The 20,652-nt window shown below is 42.2% G+C and overlaps 2 protein-coding genes across 3 annotated transcripts in view; one reads left to right on the forward strand and one right to left on the reverse strand.

Moving 5' to 3' along the window:
• On the forward strand, positions 1–14,065 carry ALDH6A1 (aldehyde dehydrogenase 6 family member A1). The gene is made up of 12 exons (XM_083508571.1): positions 1–137; positions 3,099–3,149; positions 3,435–3,509; positions 5,215–5,376; positions 6,087–6,165; positions 7,088–7,390; positions 8,377–8,498; positions 8,895–9,084; positions 9,725–9,906; positions 10,927–11,106; positions 11,678–11,776; positions 12,750–14,065. The coding sequence occupies exons 1-12, from the start codon at positions 81–83 to the stop codon at positions 12,852–12,854; spliced, it is 1,605 nt and encodes a 534-aa protein (XP_083364697.1). The 5' UTR covers positions 1–80; the 3' UTR covers positions 12,855–14,065.
• BBOF1 (basal body orientation factor 1) overlaps positions 10,383–20,652 on the reverse strand; it is an 18,630-nt gene continuing 8,360 nt past the window's right edge. The window contains exons 9-12 of one of the 2 annotated variants that reach the window (XM_083508298.1): positions 18,166–18,270; positions 16,505–16,573; positions 14,506–14,599; positions 10,383–10,828 (exon numbers count right to left, since the gene is read on the reverse strand). In XM_083508298.1, coding sequence (XP_083364424.1) covers positions 10,748–10,828; positions 14,506–14,599; positions 16,505–16,573; positions 18,166–18,270 — 349 coding nt within the window. In that variant the 3' untranslated portion in view covers positions 10,383–10,747. Of the gene's footprint in view, positions 10,829–14,505; positions 14,600–16,504; positions 16,574–18,165; positions 18,271–19,251; positions 19,448–20,652 lie in introns of those variants that run through there. The other variant, XR_014527309.1, reaches the window with a different exon arrangement.

The raw sequence follows: 20,652 nt of genomic DNA on the forward strand, positions 1-20,652 counted from the left end.
CCAAGCTCAAAGATCGGGCGGGGTTCGATGGTTGAGCTGGAGGTGGGCGGGGCGCCTTTTGGCAGGTGGTCGCTGGCAGAATGGCGGCGGTGACTGCGGCTCGGGGGTCTCAGGGAGGGCGGCGCCTCTGGCTCGGGGTGAGACTGCATGCTGGAGTGGGAGCGGCCCCGAAAGAGACTGGAGTGGGGGGAATGGGGAGGGCTCCTTTTGGGGGTTTCGGGTCCGCGGGAGGCGGGAGATCTTGCCCCTTCCTCCATTTCAACTGCCCTCCTGAATACTCCCAAGCACACATACGGGCGAGCGGGCAGGGGGATAATTTACACACACACCCCTGGAGCGGGATCGACTCTCGTCCCACCGCACTCGCTCCGCCCCCCTTGCAAAAGGCGATGAAATCTGGCTTGCGAAGGGGATCGCTTCGCAGGAGCCAGCGAACTTCAGCCTTGAGTGGGTGGACCCGCTTGCTTTCTCACGTGCGAAGCGGGGATACACTCGGGATTTCTGAAAGGCGAAGGTGCAATCGCTCCCCTTTGCTTTCAGTTATCCCTGAGTGTACATAAGCCGCCTCAGGACATCGCAAAGCGTGTTGTAGGATCAGACCGGGATCCATGCAGACAGGAGCCCATTGCAAGAAGAATCCCACGGAAAACTGGCTGGTGGGCTTATCTTCTGCCCACCCTTGCTTTAGATTGTACTTCTCCAAAAAGCACTGTTGAATGTATGCAGTGCACGCTGGTCTATGCCTATTTACCTGGAGGCTAGTTCTGCTAAATTCCTCCATGGTAAGTGTGTATAGCCGCCTTGAACACACACCGCTCTGTGATTATGGGGCCAAGTACATACAGGGATCCGTTCATACATGGCAGTTCAACTCTCTAATTGCCTTGCAGAGTATTTGCTTGTTTATTTGTCAATTGCAACCCTGGGGCAACCCCAAAGCGACTTACAACCAGAGTAAACTTGTCTCAGTACAGAATTAACATATGTGTTGTAGATCTTAATTAACCACGAGTTGTGTTTGAAATGACTACTGAATTGGTTACTGCCCTCTACAACTGTGTGACATGCTGTAGTTCCAAATGAAATGCACACTGGGAAATCTTGCAGGTTCCTTACTACAGTTTCATCTATGGAGCTTTGAAAGAGACAGTGAAGAAGTTTGGAGAAGGGGAAAAAGACATAAACCTTTTTGGCTTTCTATGACAAATGGATACAGGGCCCTCGCTGGGAGTCCAGGCAGGGGGGTACAGCTGTATCAGGCCCAGACTTTGAGTTCCTTTAAACATAAAATAATCTCTTGCCCTTGTAGAACAAAAGCAAAATGTGCAAGGAACGTTTGAAGGAATTGCTTTGTGAGATAGGAGCCCGCTCACTCATTGGCTAAAAGCTCTGAAAGGTAGGAAGTCAGAGCTGTGATTAATGAGTGCTATGGAGAAACTTAGTCGTGCAAACCCAAGGGAATATTTGCAAATGGCTTAAACGTACATAGGAAGTTCCTTCTCCTGACAATTTTGAAGGAGCTTCCTGCAGCCAATCCGAATCTGTGCCTTGGTTTCCGAACATTTGGGAAGTTGAATGGACTTCCAGAATGGATTCCGTTTGACTTCCGAGGTACCACTGTATATCCATATCTCAGGTGAGCAAGAATCGTGGTTGAGAAGCTATGGATTATGTTGCAATCATATTTATTTTGGACTTTTTAATTTTTAATTGAACATATTTCAGATGAACAAAATAAAGTGAAAAAAAGGAAAAGAAAAGGTGCATAAAAATACAAAAACCCATATAATTCTATACATATATAACACAAAGGTCTATAAATGAAATTAATATTCCAATACATATACATTTATTTATAACCTACTATATTTTTTATAAATGTTTTCCAAGTAACAATATTTGTCCATATGCAGTCTATGTCTATAAGCTCTCCATTTGTATTTTGCAACAGTTGACATCTCTTCTATCAATATCAGTATCTTAGCAGTAGTGAGGGTGTGGAGAATCTATTTACGTTGACCAGTTGTCAAATTCCATGTAGTAGATAGATAATTTAAAATAATAATATCTTCTGACAATGCTAGCTTTCCCCCCAAAGGTAATATTTATACAGTCTAGTAGGTACTTTCTCCCCAAACCTCATAAGCATAAATGTATGTTTCAAATAAGAATTATTCTTATTACGTGTCATATTTATCATGGGTGTCTAAAAACTGAAGGCTTGCATGGATTGAAACAAGCTTCTCTACCCTTTCCTTTTGGGTGGGATTCAGCTAATGAGTTTCATCAGCAGAAGCTCTGGGCAAGGACTTTCCTTCCCGTACACCACTCGATGCCACCTGAAATTGGCTTGTGGAGGGGGGAGGGGTTCAAGAGAACTCCTGCAACAGTGCACAGGGGAGCAGAGGGGGGATAATTTTGTCTGGCAAGCCAAAATGCTTGCACTGACAACAATCACCATAGCATGATGTTGAATTCCTTCCACAGAAATGCATCTTACGACTGTATTTTGGGTTGTTCTCTGTCTACAACTCAGGATTTGCCTGTCCTTTGTGTACAGGAATTGTAATGATCTGATCCTGTACATAGTCTTACAAAAAAGTGTTCCTGTTACATCATTTCTAGATATCATTTTGGAGGACTAAATATAGGAACATATTTTCTTAAACATTTCATTCATCGTTCTAAAAGAAATGACTTCATAATCCATTCCCCGCAACCTAGATTTTTTTCTATTTATTTGGGGAGAAAGCCATAAGAAAAAAACAGACTTTGGGAAAAACAGAAAAACATTCTCCCCTGCCCCTCAATTTTCCCAGTCTTTTTTCAGGGCCTTCATTTCTCCATGTTTATCAGGCATATTAATACTTACGTGTGGCCCCAGTTCAGTCTTTGGCGCTCTACTCCACCTGCAAAAGAGAACACAAATTTGCATATGACACAAAGCAATAGTAAATTATGGCAGTTTGAAAATGAGTGAATACGTTGACTGTTCCTGGCACAGCCTTGGGTGAATTTAGGGTAGCTGAATGTCTTCACAGAAAATTGTAGCTGTGCTGCTCAGTAAGTTCTGTGTTCCTGTTTTTTCCATCTTGTAGATCCAGAGGAAGGCAAATTGGCATTTTTCATCCTCCTATTCATCTTCAGTGGTGAGTCGGTTTCTTCCAAAATAAAGTTTCAGTTGCAAGCATATTGGCTTTAAACAATCTTGTGGATTGCAAATTCTCAACCCACTTTTCTGGCAGTATTCATTAACTTTGGTTGCAGATAAATGTGGATAAATGACTGCAGCTCCGTGAAGAGAATTAGAGGGAGAGAAAGGAAAAAAGAATTGATACTTAATCCTTATGTTAAGTATGTGGAAGAGTTTAGCTTGATTGGTATTTCAGCATTCAGATAAACTCTGGCACTGACCAACCCTTTGTACTCTGCAGCCAACAACCAAGCTGTTCATCGATGGCAAATTTGTTGATTCCAAAAGTAATGAATGGATTGATATTCACAACCCAGTAAGTAAACTTCCTTTTTCTTTTGTGCTTTTCTTCTTTGAGGCAGGAAAGGGTTGGATTGTGCAGTTGACCAGTGTAAGAAGGAACAGGCACTCAGGAGCAACGCTTTAAAATGGAATTTCTTCAGTAGTCTGAATTCCAAAGCTGTCTTTAGCTTGAAATTTAAAACGTCTTTCTGCATAAGCTGTCATGTGGTCCAATTTATCACCGGCAGAGGAATAAAGTTGTTTGGCTGGAACTTAAAGCAGTGAGCTTAGAGGACATGTGGTCCTCTGGATGTCGCTGGACTACAACTCCCATCATCCCTGACTATTGACCATTCTGACTGGGGCTGATGAGAGTTGACAGTAACATCCAGAAGGCTATGAGTTCCCCATCCCTGGCTTAAGATTTCAGACACTAAGTGCAGGTACATAATCACTGACATTATTTTGTTTAATGTACTCCTGAGTCCTCCTAGTGGGGCAAACTACAACAGATTTTATGTGGAGGCTAGTCTGGCAACTTTAAAGCCGTGTGTCTCTGTGGTGATATCGCCCCTTTTAAGACTGGTTTGTGGGAATGGGTTAGAACCTCAAAAATAATGAGCTTGCATACAGATGTCTCCTGTTAAGGCTTCAAGGACAGTGTCACAAGGTACAGTAACTGGGGTGGAAGAGGTAAACACCCATTGTCTAAGTTCCCATAAAACCTGGATTGGTGGGATCTCTCCACAGCCAGCCAGCGGTCAGCATTTATTTGGGCTTTTGACAGCATCTTGCTCAGACTATTGAGATTTAAATGTAAGCGTATGTGTTAATTAGCTTAAGTTTGTGCTTAATGTTTTCTTACTTTCTGAGCTATTTTAATCTGTGTAATTATTGGGAGTTTTTCTCTCTTGTAGAGTTTTGTTTTAGTAAAGTCGACCAAGGCAGATTGGGCCCAGTTAGCAGACCCCCAACCGTCTGTATATGATTTAATGAGATTTGGTCTGGTCTGATTTCCCAAACCCTTTAATTTTCACCACGTTTTTCAGAGCAAGGGTCATCTACCACAGTCCCTAAAATAAATCCCTGATTGTCAGGCATGAGTTCATGTGCTGTTAGCAAAGCATGCTGCATTCCCTTTTCCTCCCCTGCTGATCTATTCAGAGACGTGGCAACTTTGCAGCTGAGACTCAAACGTTTGCTATTCATCCCCATCTTGGATTCTCAAGAAATCCCATTTCTATATATTAGAGATGACACCCTTCCTTGATTAGTGCCTTCAAAGAAGAAAGTTCATAATCAGCTAAGCCTTTTCTGTTTGCACAGGACATGGAAGTCTGTTGCAGCAGATTTGGAGCCATTTCACTTATTGTTTCCGGGTTCTGGTTGTCCCAACCCTTGTAATGGGTATTGGGTGGGTATTGTGCAAAGAAATAATAAACTTCCATCCCAGCTGTCATGGACTGCAGGAATGGCCACAGCATTCTACCACTCCCTGCACGTCAGGGGTTAGGATTGCTCAGTTTATCATGAATTTAAGGCTGTAAACTTAAATATCCTTACTTGGGAGAGTGACCCACTGAAATTGAGGTTGGGCTGGACTGGACTTTGCAACTAGCTCCTAGAAGATAATAGTTGGCCCTGAAATTTAGCCACAATCTGTGTATTCCTATGTTAAGGCAATCCTGAGGCGGTGGCACACTTATAATGACCATTTTTTGGTGTTACTATTCTAACAGGCCACCAATGAAGTGGTTGGTCGTGTCCCCAAAGCTACACAAAGTGAGATGGAAGCAGCAGTGGCTTCGTGCAAGAAATCTCTACCAAACTGGGCTGAGACATCCATTCTGAGTCGGCAGCAAGTCTTCTTGCGATACCAACAGCTCATCAAAGACAATCTGGTGAGGAACTGGACTGACCAGACTGTGTGTGTTTTGAACAGTTATTTTTAAACTGTGGGTCCTGATAATGTTATTGATTTATTCTTGTAAAATGCTTTGTGGTGGGGTTTTTTCTTCAATCAGGCGTTATACTAATTTTATTATTTGTTTAATAAAATTAGTATAACGCCTGATTGAAAAAACAATCATTTTATAGCCCTTGGCCCTTGGCTATAAAATGGGAATTAAGATAGCCTTCCCTACAAAATCGTTACAGAAATGAGCAAAATAAAGTGTACAAGCCTCTTCTCACATTAAATAATTTTACCCTGTTCAGGAGGTATGTTATCTTGCTCTACATAGAGTTCATAGCCTGCCTAGAAACAGGATGAAGTGAACTGTAGTCCTTGAAAACCTATGCCAGAATAACATTATTAGTCTTTAAGACTTCTTCTTCTTTTGCAAAATTGCATTTTATTCTCATTCTGAGTGATCCAAATGACCCATCCACCAGCTGCGTACAGCCAGGAATAAGATGGGAGCAGGGTGGTGATTACTCATGTGCAGAGTGGCTTTTCCCTACTATTGCACTTGGCCTCCTGCAGCACAGTAAATCTTGCTTCTTGCCTTCTGGTTCAGTAGATGAGCTTTATTTCCACCTTTATTGAGTTTCCCTTTTCTCGGTTTCAGGAATTCTCATTACCTTTTCTTTTCTTTTTTTTAATCACCAGAAAGAAATTTCAAAACTGATCACCTTAGAGCAAGGGAAGACCCTGGCTGATGCTGAGGGAGATGTGTTTCGAGGCCTCCGTAAGCTGCCGGCACCTCTTGCTGTACATAGAAAATGGCTTTTCACGGGCTGAGGGAAGAGCAGAATACTTCTGAGTACTAGACGTTCTAGGGCCTTGGGAGGATAGCCCCTTCTGTAACCTTCCAAGAAGGAATTCTAAGTATTCTGTGAATTTTAAACAACACTTCTGCTTTTTTCGCTTTGTATATTTCGAGTATATTCTGAAATGCTAAGAGCTTTGTTTTCCTTTCTGATATCTTTCTGATAATACTGACAGTATTCCTTTATGCTAGAATCCCGTTACCATACTTCCTGTCTCCATTTGGACATGAATCCACCTCACCCGTTAATTATCTGAATCGAAGTAATTCTCAAGCAGCTGCCTGTCCCTGTTGGAATAAGGAGTATTTCTGGGTGGTGGTGATTGTATTGTATGAGTTATAGTGAAGGAGCTGGAAAAGCTAACCAGGTTGTGAGGACATTGAAAAGACTGCAGGGGTCAGCAAACCTTTGCAGCAAGGGGCCAGTCCACTGTCCCTCAGACCTTGTGGGGGGCCAGACTATATTTTTTTGGGGGGGGAATGAACCAATTCCTATGCCCCACAAATAACCCAGAGATGCATTTTAAATAAAAGCACACATTCTGCTCCTGTAAAAAGACCAGGCAGGCCCCTGTCCCTCAGACCTTGTGGGGGGCCAGACTATATTTTTTTGGGGGGGGAATGAACCAATTCCTATGCCCCACAAATAACCCAGAGATGCATTTTAAATAAAAGCACACATTCTACTCATGCAAAAACACGCTGATTCCCAGACCGCCCAAGGGCCAGATTTAGAAGGCGATTGGCCGGATCCAGCCCCCGGGCCTTAGTTTACCCACCTATGGAAAAGAGCATTTCCAGGGGCATTTGGAAACTGAGAAGTCCCTGTTCTTTGTTGCAGAGGTCGTTGAACATGCTTGTAGTGTGACATCCCTTATGCTGGGCGAGACCCTTCCCTCCATCACTAAAGATATGGACACTTACACCTACCGCTTGCCTCTGGGAGTGTGCGCAGGCATAGCACCTTTCAATTTCCCAGCCATGATTCCTCTCTGGATGTTTCCCATGGCCATGGTGTGCGGGAACACTTTCTTGATGAAGCCTTCAGAGCGGGTGCCGGGATCCCTCATGTTTCTTGCAAAGCTGCTGCAGGATGCTGGAGCCCCCGATGGGACACTGAACATCATCCACGGACAACACGCAGGTAATTCCAGGGGAGGCTCGCCTGGCGCCATTCATTACAGAATGTTTAAGGCAAAAACATTCCTCTTATTCCAGGCCTTTGGCTAATTAAACAACCCATAAACTGGGGAGGGGGAATTGCTTTTGCTTGTTACGGTGTTCTGCATTCTTGTGTTTTTGTATTGTAAACGGCCCTGCGATCCTCAGATGAAAGGCAGTATAGAAATTTAATAAAAAGATAATAATAACAATAACAAATGCAGGGCAGGCCTCCAAGGCTGTAGTGTAGGGGCAGAGTGGGGTTGATATCATGTCGATATCATGCAGGCAGGGGTGTGCTATATAGCCAAGATTGGGTGCTTGTGTTCTCTTTTAGCTGTTTAAAAATAAGTGCCTTCTCCATCTTTCCCACTTTGATCCTGGTAATCACAGGTGCAAATTCCCCACTCCTTCAAGAGGTATGCCTTGAAAGGCTAGAAAAAAATCTCCCCCTTTTACCACTCTTGGTCTTCCCTATTTGCAAGTGTGACCAGGTTATTTGCTTGTCCAGATCATGTGTTTGTGTAGTGATCTGGGAACAAAGAAGGTGTGAGGATTGGTGAGCCAAGTAGATAGCCCAAATGGGAGAGTGTTTTTGTTTTAAGGATGTTCTGTGAGAACATTGGAGTGTGAGAGAGGAAGAAATCTGGCTAATTTTTTTTTAAAATGTATTTTTATTAAAGTTTTTCTTGATTTACAAAAGTATGTGCAATGTCTCTCTCTCTCTCTCGTGCCCCCCCCCCCATGTAACATTTTTACAAATCAGTTTCATTTGTTGAGACATTAGGGAGAAAAGGGGGAAAGAGGTGGGGGGGAGGGGTGACGATGTTTCTATTTTACTTAATATATGTAGGGAGAAATTTGGTGTATTTGTTTAGGTTATTGTTGCCACAGCACAAAGATGGAGAGCTCTTCGGTGATGAGATATAATGAACAGTGTTTTGTTTTGTTTTTCTTTTCTTTTTTCAGCCGTGAATTTTATTTGTGATCACCCTGATATCAAAGCAATCAGCTTTGTAGGATCTAATCAGGCTGGAGAATATATCTATGAAAGGGGTTCCAAGAACGGCAAGAGAGTGCAGGCCAATATGGTAAAACTCCACATAATGCACCACTTGACATCTCTGTTTATAGGATAGTTGTTGATGATCCTGGAAAAAATCTATAATTTTAATGTCCTGAATTGTATTTCTGAAGTTCTGATGTTACAGTCAAAAAGGACAAACTTCAAAGTCATTTTAAGTATGGTTAACACGAAACCTTTAAATACTCCATATATTCAGGAGCACTTAATTATCTAGCAGAAAATCTCAAAAAACTTTTTGTGACACCTTGCACCTTTTTTCGTTCTGATTTTACATTGGTGTAACAGCCACATTTTCCTTGAAGGTCTGGGACCATTTAAGCTGATGTTTGAAGATTATTGTTGCTTAATATATATGTATTCAGCTTTTTATTTTAATAAAAAAAAGTACATTTCATTCTAGGGAGCCAAGAACCATGGAGTAGTGATGCCAGATGCCAATAAGGAGAACACCCTGAATCAGTTGGTTGGAGCAGCTTTTGGAGCAGCTGGGCAACGTTGCATGGCATTATCCACAGCAGTCTTGGTGGGAGAGGCTCGGAACTGGCTGCCCGAACTGGTGGAGAGAGCCAAGAAGCTGCGAGTTAACGCAGGTGCCGGTGCATTTGTTTTAATCCAATCCAATTTCTGCAGATCTAGAAAAAGAGTGGGCAACCTGTCACCTCCCAGATGTTGTTGGGCTCCACACATGTGGGCAACACATGGAGAGCCACAGGTTGTCTAATCTAGAGCATTAGAATGTGTGTTGTAATGTGCTTGTTAAAGGCTCATTTTTGGAGCCGTGAAGATGATCAGTGCAACTTCTGTCCATTAAATTGTTCCTCTCAAGTGTCTAATAAATTTGCTTTCTTTGTGGGGTCAGTCGCTGCTTTTTCATAATGTAATAAGATCTCGGAACGCTCATTGCATTTAACCTTATAATAAAAACCATGTTCACTTTATGGAACTTCACTGCCTTGTCACCAAAATTAAGAGTTGCATAGCTGGCTAGCTAATTACTTAGCTACGTTGAAAAGGATCAGAATATATGGCACTATTAAAATAAACCTGTGACTGAAGCTAAAGAGCACAGTTAGCCTTGGATGGGCTAAACATGTAGCAGTGTTACAAGGCTGCATCATGAGGACCATGTTTAATTTCCTATGTTGACATTGCTTGCTTTATTGCTTGATTTTTGTTAGGTGTTTAAAAAGAAGAGTTTAGGATTTGAGCAGGTTTTGTGTCTTGTCATAGGAGACCAGCCTGGAGCAGATCTGGGGCCGCTGATCAGTCCCCAGGCCAAAGAGCGTGTCTGTCAACTGATTGACAGTGGAGCAAAGGAGGGAGCTAGCATCCTTCTTGATGGACGAAATATCAGAGTGAAAGGTTTTGAAAATGGCAATTTTGTTGGACCGACAATCCTTGCGAAGGTCAAGGTGAGCTGATGTACTGATCAGCAGGTGCAAATTAAAACACCTTAAAACTAAGGAAGACATGAACATTGATCCAGCATGTTCCAAGAGGTAGCCTTCCCTTTGGTCTTCAAAAGACTGGTGTTGGCCCACAGCTATATTTTGTGCCATAGTGAAATGTTGCAAATGTCCCGATACCTGGCTATTGAAGTGAGCTGTGGCTAGAATGTGGAATAGTAGTCAAAAAGTGGTGAAGTTCAAGAATGATGTTTGGTGAATATATGGGAATGGATGGATAAGGAATAATAAAGGCTGGAATGCGCTGGAGAGCCTTTCCCTGAATAAAAAAATGATAAATTGGCATATTTTTGAATGCCTTAGATGTGACTGGCATTTGAACAATTGTGCAACGTGGCATTTATTGGTTGTATCTGATGTTTCAATGTGCCTTTCAAATGTTTATGTTTGCGAAGCATCTTGCGAGGCAATATGCTCTAAGATGGGATAAAATCTGTTTAATAAATGAATACTTTTCACTGGGGTCATTGTAGGGATCACAAGACTACAATACATTTTGCAACCTCACTTCATTCCGTCCTGCCAGTCCACTGTGAAGTTGTTGAGAGAAGAATCCCATTTCCCCCCTCTTTCCATTGTTCATCTACATTTCTTGCCTACTGAGTATATTCAGACCTCTTGCTTTTCGTTGGTTTCCTCCCCAACCCCCTGCATTAGGTGGTGGTTCTCTTTTTTATGTACTTCTGCAAACCTTGGGGTTCTCCCCTCCCAAGCTTGGTGATAGCCTCCTTCTTGTTTCTTAGTCTCCCCGTCTGGTTACAATCCTGGCAACAGTCACCATCCGAGTTCAATATTGGAGGGAGGGATGATAGCCTAGAGTGGTAGCCATTTCATCAAAAGGAACAGAAGGGTCCTTTGAGGTGATGACCTGTGAAGGAAAAGGATGTTTCTGTGTTAAGTGTCAGAAACAAGATTTCTGCAGAATCTAAGGTGCGGTACAATTAAAAGTTGCTTCTTTCTTGACAGCCCAATATGACCTGCTATAAGGAGGAAATCTTTGGACCAGTTCTAGTGGTTCTGGAAGCAGACAGTCTGAATGAAGCAATTGAAATAATCAATAAAAATCCTTATGGGAATGGAACAGCCATCTTTACCACCAATGGTGCCACTGCTCGGAAGTACTCTCACTTAGTAGATGTTGGGCAGGTATGTAAAGGTTGAGGTTCGTGCTGAACAGCTCAGGATACTGTTTTAGCTCCATCATAGCTCCATGACAGAGCAGATGCTCTACATCCAGACTGTCCCACATTCCATCTTTAGCATCTCTTAGTGAAAAGATTGTTGGATAGCAGGGTTGGGAAATTCCCTCTCCAACACTAAAGGTGCAAGAACCTTGTCCTCTTTCCTGTGTGGCCTTTCATACTGAGAGATCGCCATCTGAATGTAATACACTTGCCCCATTTTCCCTTTGTGGAGCCATTTGCCATGCTACCAACGAGATACTGAGGGCTATTTTATTAACGAACCGAGGACCAAACTGATGCTGAATGCATTACTGCATTCAACGTGCAAGTTTTTTAAAATGCAAAAGCTTTCTCTTTCTCTTCTTTTTTGGCCCTGAGGTTACAAAGTAAGAAACTGCTCAGTGCTTACCCAGTGAGACTATAGAGCATTGATTTGAATCCAGGTTACCTTGAGCCTAGCCTGACTCTTTTTAGATTTATTTGTGCATTTTCTTTGATTTATAATAAAATTATCAATTTTGGCTTTGCTTTAGATTGGTGTGAATGTTCCAATTCCAGTGCCTTTGCCAATGTTCTCCTTCACTGGTTCTCGCGGGTCTTTCAGGGGGGACACCAATTTCTACGGCAAACAGGTAATCCATTAAGGTTTTACATATATATATATATATATATATATATATGCAGGTTTTGGTGTCTTCGGGTGTCTTCCCGTGTAAGAGTTGGGGTGTCTAGGCGACGTTTCGACGAGGTCTCACTCGTCATCTTCAGGCTGGTGCTTTCGGCTTCTTGTTACTGGAACAGAGCAGGATCTCAGTGTTTGAGTTCCTATAAATACTGTTGAGGGGGTGTGGTGTATAGCCTCCAACGTTCTGGGCAGAGAGGAAGTTCCCAGGTTAGTGTGCCTTTTCTTCTTTTGTTCTTTAATTACTTGAGGGATATCTTGAGTGATTTCTTGAGTGATATTCTGAGTACCACTTAGGTGGGTCATTAGGTGTGGATTAGTTGCTAAAGCTTTCGTGTCTTGACCTCTTGAGCTTGTGAAGAGTTTTTCTGAGAAGATGGCTGTACTGCACTTAGTTGTGCTCTGGCTTGGCTTCGTGTATAGGGGCGAGCTGTGGTTTTGTGCCCTGTGCCAGCCAGATCTGTGTAGGGATTGCAGGGGGGTGCAGCATCTATATATATATATATATATATATATATATATATATATATATATATATATATATATATATATATGTAATGATACATGCTGCTGCAGCAAGCCAGGAGGAGCCAAGGAAGGAAAGAAAACTTGTAGGAGATAGACAAAGGAAGGGCTTATCAGGATGCTGTATTTCTGACAAGAAGAGAAAATGTGCAGGAACTTTCCAGGGAAAATATATTTTGCCTCGTGGCAGGTGTGAAGAACCTATAGCACTCCAGAAGTTGCTAGACGACAACTCTAATTATTCCTGGCCATGGGCCATGCTGCCTGGGGCTAATAAATTTGGGAGTCCAATGAAATCAAAAGGACTGCAGGTTCCCCTGCAGCCTTATGGTTAAAACTAAAACCAGCGACTCTGCAGCACAAACTGATATGAACATCTGACTCTTTGTCTCTTTCAGGGGGTACATTTCTACACACAGCTGAAGACAATCACTTCTCAGTGGAAGGAAGAAGATGCTACTGATGCCAAGCCTGCCGTCGTTATGCCAACCATGGGGAACTAAAGCACCTTGTTAAATTTGCTCAAGATGCTGCTGAAAGTATTCTTCACCCACTGATGCAAGCTGCTCTTGGATATTCCCTGTTGCCATTGTTGCCCTAGAAATAACAAAGATTGCTTCATTTCAGGCTCTGCATTTAAAATCAAATTGGCCAGGGCCCTTTAACACAAAATTTATATTTTTTCATCTACATACTGGCTAACCCAAGGTATTTTCTTTAATTCTAGAGAAAATAATCTGTTGTGTATAAACAGACAAAATCAGCTTCTTTTGTCCCACTCATGCAACCCAGTGCTGAGAACCCAGACTCTATTTTTCATGGGATGTTAGTGTTTAAGAATCAATTGCTGCAGTTACTGCTGTTTCTCTGTTCACAGCTGGTATGTCCTGCTGTCAGAATCTAATTCAGCTTTCCCCCACAATAAACTTTGGATACTTCAGAGAAACAGATTTACTCATTACAGGATTGAGCAGTAAATGTGCAGGTACTCGACTTTAATAAGTAGTCTCCAAGAATCTCACACATAGGAAATAGCTGCTGCAAAGAGACAGTGAAAACTTACCAGTGGGAACTTTAGTTCCCATGATGCATGGAAACAGCATGCAAGCTGCTTTAAAGCGGACAGATTTTCTACCTTAACACAGCAATGTGCCTATACCTTATTTATGCACTAAATATTTTTGGAACCAAAACATGTGTGATCTTTGCTTCTGGGGCTGCTAGACCATCATGGTGTCAAAAATAATAAGCCTTCATAAAGGTGCAATTGGTTCTATCAGTCTAGCTTTCACTGGGATATTACTTCCCATTACACTAGTGCAAAGGAGAATTGTCGATTCTAGGGCTATTTAAAGGCAGTCCTGCATAGTGGGAGTACATGCAACTTGAGATGACACCTTGAATTGCACAGCAGTGTGTTCTGCATAGGTTAGCTGTGCGTGATGCAGTCATGGGATAGGGAGGGATAAACTATCTGGCTTCATAGGGATGTTAGTGGCATAAAAAAAATGCTCAAAGTCCTTTCTTCCACTTTGAAACCATGCAGTGATTTTTTAAGTTGTCTAATGAAACAAATTGGACTCATTTGATATTCTGCCTTTTGTAACCAGCAAGCGCTTAAACTGAAAATGGTAATGAATAATTGAATTGATTAATACTCTGTATGTTGTGTCTTACATTGGTGTTAATCATGAATAAATGGCTATTAAATTCAGAATCCTTCTGATTTTCTTCAGGAAAACAATCTAATAGCACAAATCCCCTTGAACCCATTGACTTCAGCAAGCTAAAACTTTGTATTGAATTAAGGCAAAAATCAGAAAGTTTCACCTTATCAAAAAGGGCTTTGAACGAAATGCCCTCATTTTTTATTTCAGAATACAGTTATACAATACAAAGACTTTAAAATGAAACAAATGTTACCAAGATATAGGATTCCATCTTGCAAGAAAGCATTAGTGAATTTTTTAAAAAGTATGTCAAGTTGCCTTGAAATAATAACTGAAGTAGTAAATTGAAATGTATAGAAAACATTTGAATTTCATCACTGCAGCATTATTTGCCTGATAGACCTGGAGCCCATGAAGAAAGGTGGCTTTCATTATATATTTTTCTTGATTAGCAGCCATCTTAGTTGGATTGTGGTGGTATAACCTGAATATCTGGAAGGGATGATCCTTTACGAGGTGACTCCGATAGTGGTGCCTGCTGAGTGATGAAAGCATAGACAGGAATTGTATCATCAGTGCTGTAATGGAAAGACAGTAAGAAAAGATCAGCATTAGCACATACATTCATCCAGATAAGCCTAACAATTGCCCTGAGTGTATTACACTTTCCATCTCAATTGTACTCAAGATTTCAGCAGCAAATTTAACCCCTTTTCACATTTAGGCTATAGGCCCAAACACAACCACACTTTTAGGGACGTTTCCCCTAATAGAACTGTCTCTCCTGCACAGAAAACTGTTCTGCTGTGCTTAGATCTTTGTGGGGGTGATCCTAGATCAGGGGTCAGCAAATTTTTTCAGCAGGGGGCTGGTCCACTGTCCCTCAGACCTTGTGGGGGGCCGGACTATATTTTGAAAAAAATAATAATGAACGAATTCCTATGCCCCAGAAATAACCCAGAGATGCATTTTAAATAAAAGCACGCATTCTACTCATGTAAAAACACCAGGCAGGCCCCAGAAATCACCCAGAGATGCATTTTAAATTAAAGGACACATCCTACTCATGTAAAAACATGCTGATTCCCGAACCATCCGCGGGCTGGATTTAGAAGGTGATTGGGCTCGATCCAGCCCCCAGGCCATAGTTTGCCTACCCATGTCCTAGATAGTTGACAACAAAGGTCCTGGCCCATACTAAGGATGTCCTCCTGTGGGTAATGCACATTGGAGCGCCATGCACATTGGAGGCACTGTGCCCTTGTCTCCATTTTCAACCTATTTTGCAGCTGTCTACCTTAGGCCAGCTGTTAGCTGGAACTCCAAAGAGTTCCCATTCCTTTCTCTGAAGGGATGAGAATTTCAAGACCAAGTTGTGGCACTTGCCCTGATCTAGTAATGGTAGCCTAATAGCTGCCCAAACGTCACGGAGAAGGAAAATCAGTTGCTGGACTTCCCCAAACCCCATGCAAGTCAACAAAGAGGTGATAAGTAGGCCAGATTGAAAACAGATAATAAACCCAGTTCCCCTGCAAGGAAAAAAAGCATTTCTCAGTGTGTAAGAGAAAGAAAGAGTATATACAGTGCCTTTAAAATGCCATGTTCTGGAACAAAGCATAGCTGTGGGGGATAAAGTAGCCCTGAGCTGTTTTTCTTTCTTTCTAAATAAAGAGCTGCATGACTCAATAAATAATAATAATAATAATAATAATAATAATAATAATAATAATAATAATTTATTATTTATACCCTGCCCAACAAAATATTTAAATACTATAGTCCGTCAAACATTAAAAGCTTCCCTAAACAGGGCTGCCTTCAGATGTCTTCTAAAAGTCTGGTAGTTGTTTTTGACATCTGGTGGGAGGGCGCTCCACAAGGCGGGTTGCCACTACCGAGAAGGCCCTCTGCCTGCTTCCCTGTAACTTGGCTTCTCACAGCAAGGGAATCGCCAGAAGGCCCTCTGCATCCTATTTCCTCTGCATCTCCATCTGTTACCCTCCCTCCTCCACAGGTCTCTCTGCATCCTATTGGACTTCTTTGTCTCTTTTTTCTCTAATTAGAGTCTACATCTCCATCTCTCAGCACCCCTGCTTTTTTCTTCCTTTGTGGCCACCTTCCATATCTACCTTTCTTTCACTGTGTAAATTGCTGGGAGAGTGTTGATCAAACTCAATGAAGAAGTCAGACATGCAGAACAACTAGCTACAACATGCTGGAAAAGGTAATGCTAATTCCACCACATATATCCAGAAGGATAGAAAGTGAAGATGTAGTAATACAAGCATTCTTACCTTATTTTCTGTGGCTTTTAGTTGGACCTAGTCTGTCTTACATGACACTGCCAGCATAGATCTTCCCATGCTGGCAGGGTAACATGGGAATTGCTCATGCTAGTACTAACTACCATTGCCCTTTCTGGAAAGTGGGACAGTGCTACAAAAAGAACTACTAAGTCACTAGATAAATGCAAATTCTCTTACCCAGCGTTCTTTGGTTCTGCTAAATTTATTGTGTCTGGAGTTATGGGAACCAAAGCTTGACCGTATTTCCTATAAAACAGAAATGACAGCAAAAATCATTCAGTTCCCATTTCTGTAATTTTCCTTGTGATGAGAGTTGGATGAAAAGAAAGCAGACACTGCTGATCTGTTATCAAGCATTTTGTCTCTCCTCTGCCCAGAACTCCCAGAGTCAATGCTATTCTGTGACCCTGCAAAACTTTGGGGAAATCATTGACTCTGCAATGAATCTACACACCTGAACTTCTGTTCCATTTTCTCCTCCTGAATAGTAAGTTAGTTTGCACTTTATTTCAATACTATGTGTCAGAATGCACTAGTAACTAAGGCTGTGAGCCTAACCATGTCTACTCAGAAGTCAGTCCCACTGAATTCAATGGAGCTCACTGCTACTTATTGCCAGATAAGTGGGATTCGAATCACTGCTTAAATTTTCAAAACTAGAGAAAATACTTCATAATTCTGTCATTTTAAATTTTAGTACTTCTTAATAAAGTCTGGATACCCATTTCCCCCATTAGCTAGTTAGGACCTGTACAAGAAAAAGGAACACAGAAATATTTTTCCAAGCTACTCTTTCCTATTTGCATTCTTGCTCTAATACAGAGGACGACATCCAGTAGCATTCATCCTTTTCAGCAGTGGAGGCAGGACTTGCAGAAGCTTCCATCTTCCGCTTGCAGGAGTTAACGTCTCTTTTTTGTTCTGACTATGCTAGGAAAGGACGCGGGTGGTGCTGTGGGTTAAACCACAGAGCCTAGGACTTGCCGATCAGAAGGTCAGCGGTTCAAATCCCTGCGACGGGGTGAGCTCCTGCCAACCTAGCAGTTCCCAGCTCCTGCCAACCTAGCAGTTCGAAAGCACGTCAAACTGCAAGTAAATAAATAGGTACCACTCTAGTGGGAAGGTAAACGGCATTTCCGTGCGCTGCTCTGGTTCGCCAGAAGCGGCTTAGTCATGCTGGCCACATGACCTGGAAGCTGTACGCCGGCTCCCTCGGCCAATAAAGCAAGATGAGCGCCGCAACCCCAGAGTAGGCCACAACTCGACCTAATGGTCAGGGGTCCCTTCACCTTTATGTTAGGAAAGCAGGGCAGCTAGAATTTCTCAGTCTCAGGCCTAGTGGTTCTAATTCAATCAAAAGCAAAATATGGTATTTACTTTCTGCAAACCCCTCCTTCCAAAAAAATCTGGTTTAGCTAGTGAAAGTTCCAGTTTCAACATTTCCTCCCCCAACACCACCAGAGGAAGCCCTGCAAGTTGCTGCAGGAAAGGAACTATGAGCGATCACGTGAGAGGGGTGTTTCTAGGATCAAGCAGAAACTATCAAGCTCTCTTGTTATTTTTTGCTATTGCAAATTCTTTGTTAATGCCATCTTATTATATTAGTACTGAAATGTTGTGATTTTTATTTGTTATATTTTGCTATTATGTTGTTTTATTATGTTGTTATGAAATTGTTCCTATGATGTTGACTTTTGTTGTAAGTCACTTTGAGCATGATTCTTTTTGTGGACCATTTCTCAAGGGTTTCTGTTTGGCGAACAAGTGCTGAACTGAAAAATAGGCAGCTACCCTAAGGATTCTATAGCCCTTGCTCGCTGTAACAGACAGGATTTTACCGTTGTTTAAGCCCATTCATTTTTGCAAAGAGTAGCCTCAGCACACTCTCCTTCTGTTCCCAGGTCAAATCAGAAATGTCCAGTTTTCCTTTCTGAATATTTGTCCTACAGAAAAAAAGATAAAATCAATAAATCAGTACCTTACGACCATAAACCTACAAATATATACCCTAAATGACTGTGTCCTAGATCAGCTGGTCACTGAACTGATGGAGGAGGAAGTGACCCTTAAGGGGCATCCAAGAACTGGTGTGATTGGGAACAGTCATTGTGCCACTAATGAATCCAATATATGTGCAAAATGAACAATTGCCAAAGTTCAACGCATCACATTTGACTTCAAAAAGAAGCTTCTAAAAAATTAGGGGACTGTTAAAAAGGAATTTGAAAGGGAAAGTCAGGAAAGTCAAATCTTCCCAGAATGTTTTAGGATCATCCAAAACCTCAATAATAGCAGCTTAGATCAGGAAAGACACCACCAAGGTTCTCCTGGAGGTGCAACATAAAACTGCTAGCACGTTTGCAAAATGAAGGAAGGTCCGGTATGGTTTCAAATTAGATGGGGGACCATGTGTTGAGATTTCAGCATTGCAGGGGGCTGGGACTAGATGACCCCCGGGATGCCTTCCAACTCCACAATTCTATGATTCTTAGGCCAAGATGATGCCACTGCAATCAAGGAGCAACTTCAAGGAAGCTATTAGATTCAAGAAGGAATGTTTCAGGGGGGAAATGGGCCAAATGAGGGGGGGAAAGGAAAACAAACTTCAGCCAAAAAAATAAAAAGCAAGCAGATGGCAAGGAATGTCCCCAAATAAATAAATTTAAAAATGCATTTACAGCTAGCAATAAAAAGTATGTAAATTAAAAGTAGAAGCTAGCTAGGGAACAGCTGGACCTTTAGACTACAAGGGTGTCAAAGTGTGCAGATGGAAGAAAGGGAAATCAAAGAAAAGCTTTTGCTTCCAAAGATGTAAGGCAAGCACTTGTAACTGAACTAACTTTCTCAGGAAAGGACTCTGAGGGACTAAGGCAAATAGTGGTGACAAGACACAAAGGTATTATGGACAAAATAAAAATGATCACCTGATCCAGATGGCACCCGACTAAGAGTTCTTAAAGACCTCAAATTGCTGATCTTGTAACAAAAATGTGTAGTTTGTCCTTAAGACTGGTACTGTATCTGTGTTTGAGGACTGGAAAGTGGTCAATGTAACACCAATGTTTAAGAAGGGATCCAGGAAATTACAGGCAGGTTAGTTGAACATCTGTTCCAGGAAAACTGGTGGAAAATGTATTAAAAATAACATTATAGTATACAGAAGAACAAGCCTTGCTCAAGAAGATTCAGAGCTCTTTGAGAGCATCTGGAAGCATGTGAATAGGGGTGATCCAGTACACACAATGTGCTTGGACTTCAAAAAGCTCTTGATAAAGTACCTCGTCAAAGACTCTTGGGTAAGCTTAACAGAGATAAGAGAACAGGTCCTCTTACAGATCAGTAACTGCTGGAAATAAAACAGGAAGCAGAGAAGAGGAATAAATGGACAGTTCTTCAAATGGAGAGATGGAAGAAGCAGAGTCCTTCAGGAATCTGCATTGGAAGCAGTGCTTTTTAAACTTATTCATCATGATTTGGATTTGGGGTGACATCCAGTTGTTCAGGTTGGCAAAAACAAACAGGACAAAGGGATTGTGAGGAACTCTAATAGGTTCTTCCTAAACTGGGTGAACAGACATTAAAATGGCATGTGCAATTTAAGCACCACGTAAAGTGATACACACTGGAGAAAGAAGTCCTAACTTCACATATCTGCTTATATGGTCTGAACCGGTGGTGCCTAACCACAAGAGAGATTTAGGATCATGACATCAAGAGCTGTTTTGACAATGGAATTGACTACCTGAGAAGGTGATGGACTCTCCTTCATTGGAGACTTTTAAACAGGGATAGGATGACTACCTGCCAGGGATTCCTTAGTTGTGTTTCCAGCATTACACAGGGTTAGATTACAGTGTTTCCCAACCTTTTTTGGGCAAAGGCACACTTGTTTCATGAAAAAAATCTCGAGGCACACCACCATTACAGCCCCGTGACGTCAGTGCGCAGCGTCACGCCGGGAGGGACATGAATTGCTAGCAAATTACATAATCACCTCCTTGAGGGCTGGCTCATCTTCTCCGAAGGCAGAACCCCATTAATTAACAGGACAGACTCACACCATAGCCAAGACGAGGGGGGAAAACCTCTGTCATGCACATGTGGGGGCTAAATAAGGACGAAGACCGGGCAGAGAGCAGGGTTCAAATCACCCCACCTGGCCGGGACAATCCCTGGGTGCTCCCTTGGGCCACTCGCCTGACCCACCTCGCAGGGCTGTTGTTGCGAGGATAACACGGGGAGAACCATGCGCGCCCCCGGGAGCTCCTTGGAGGAGAAAGCGGGCGATGAATGCAATGCACGAAATATATGAGAGGCGACCAGGT

Source organism: Podarcis liolepis (assembly GCF_965112155.1).
Source record: "Podarcis liolepis genome assembly, chromosome: 1".
NCBI lineage: Eukaryota > Metazoa > Chordata > Lepidosauria > Squamata > Lacertidae > Podarcis > Podarcis liolepis.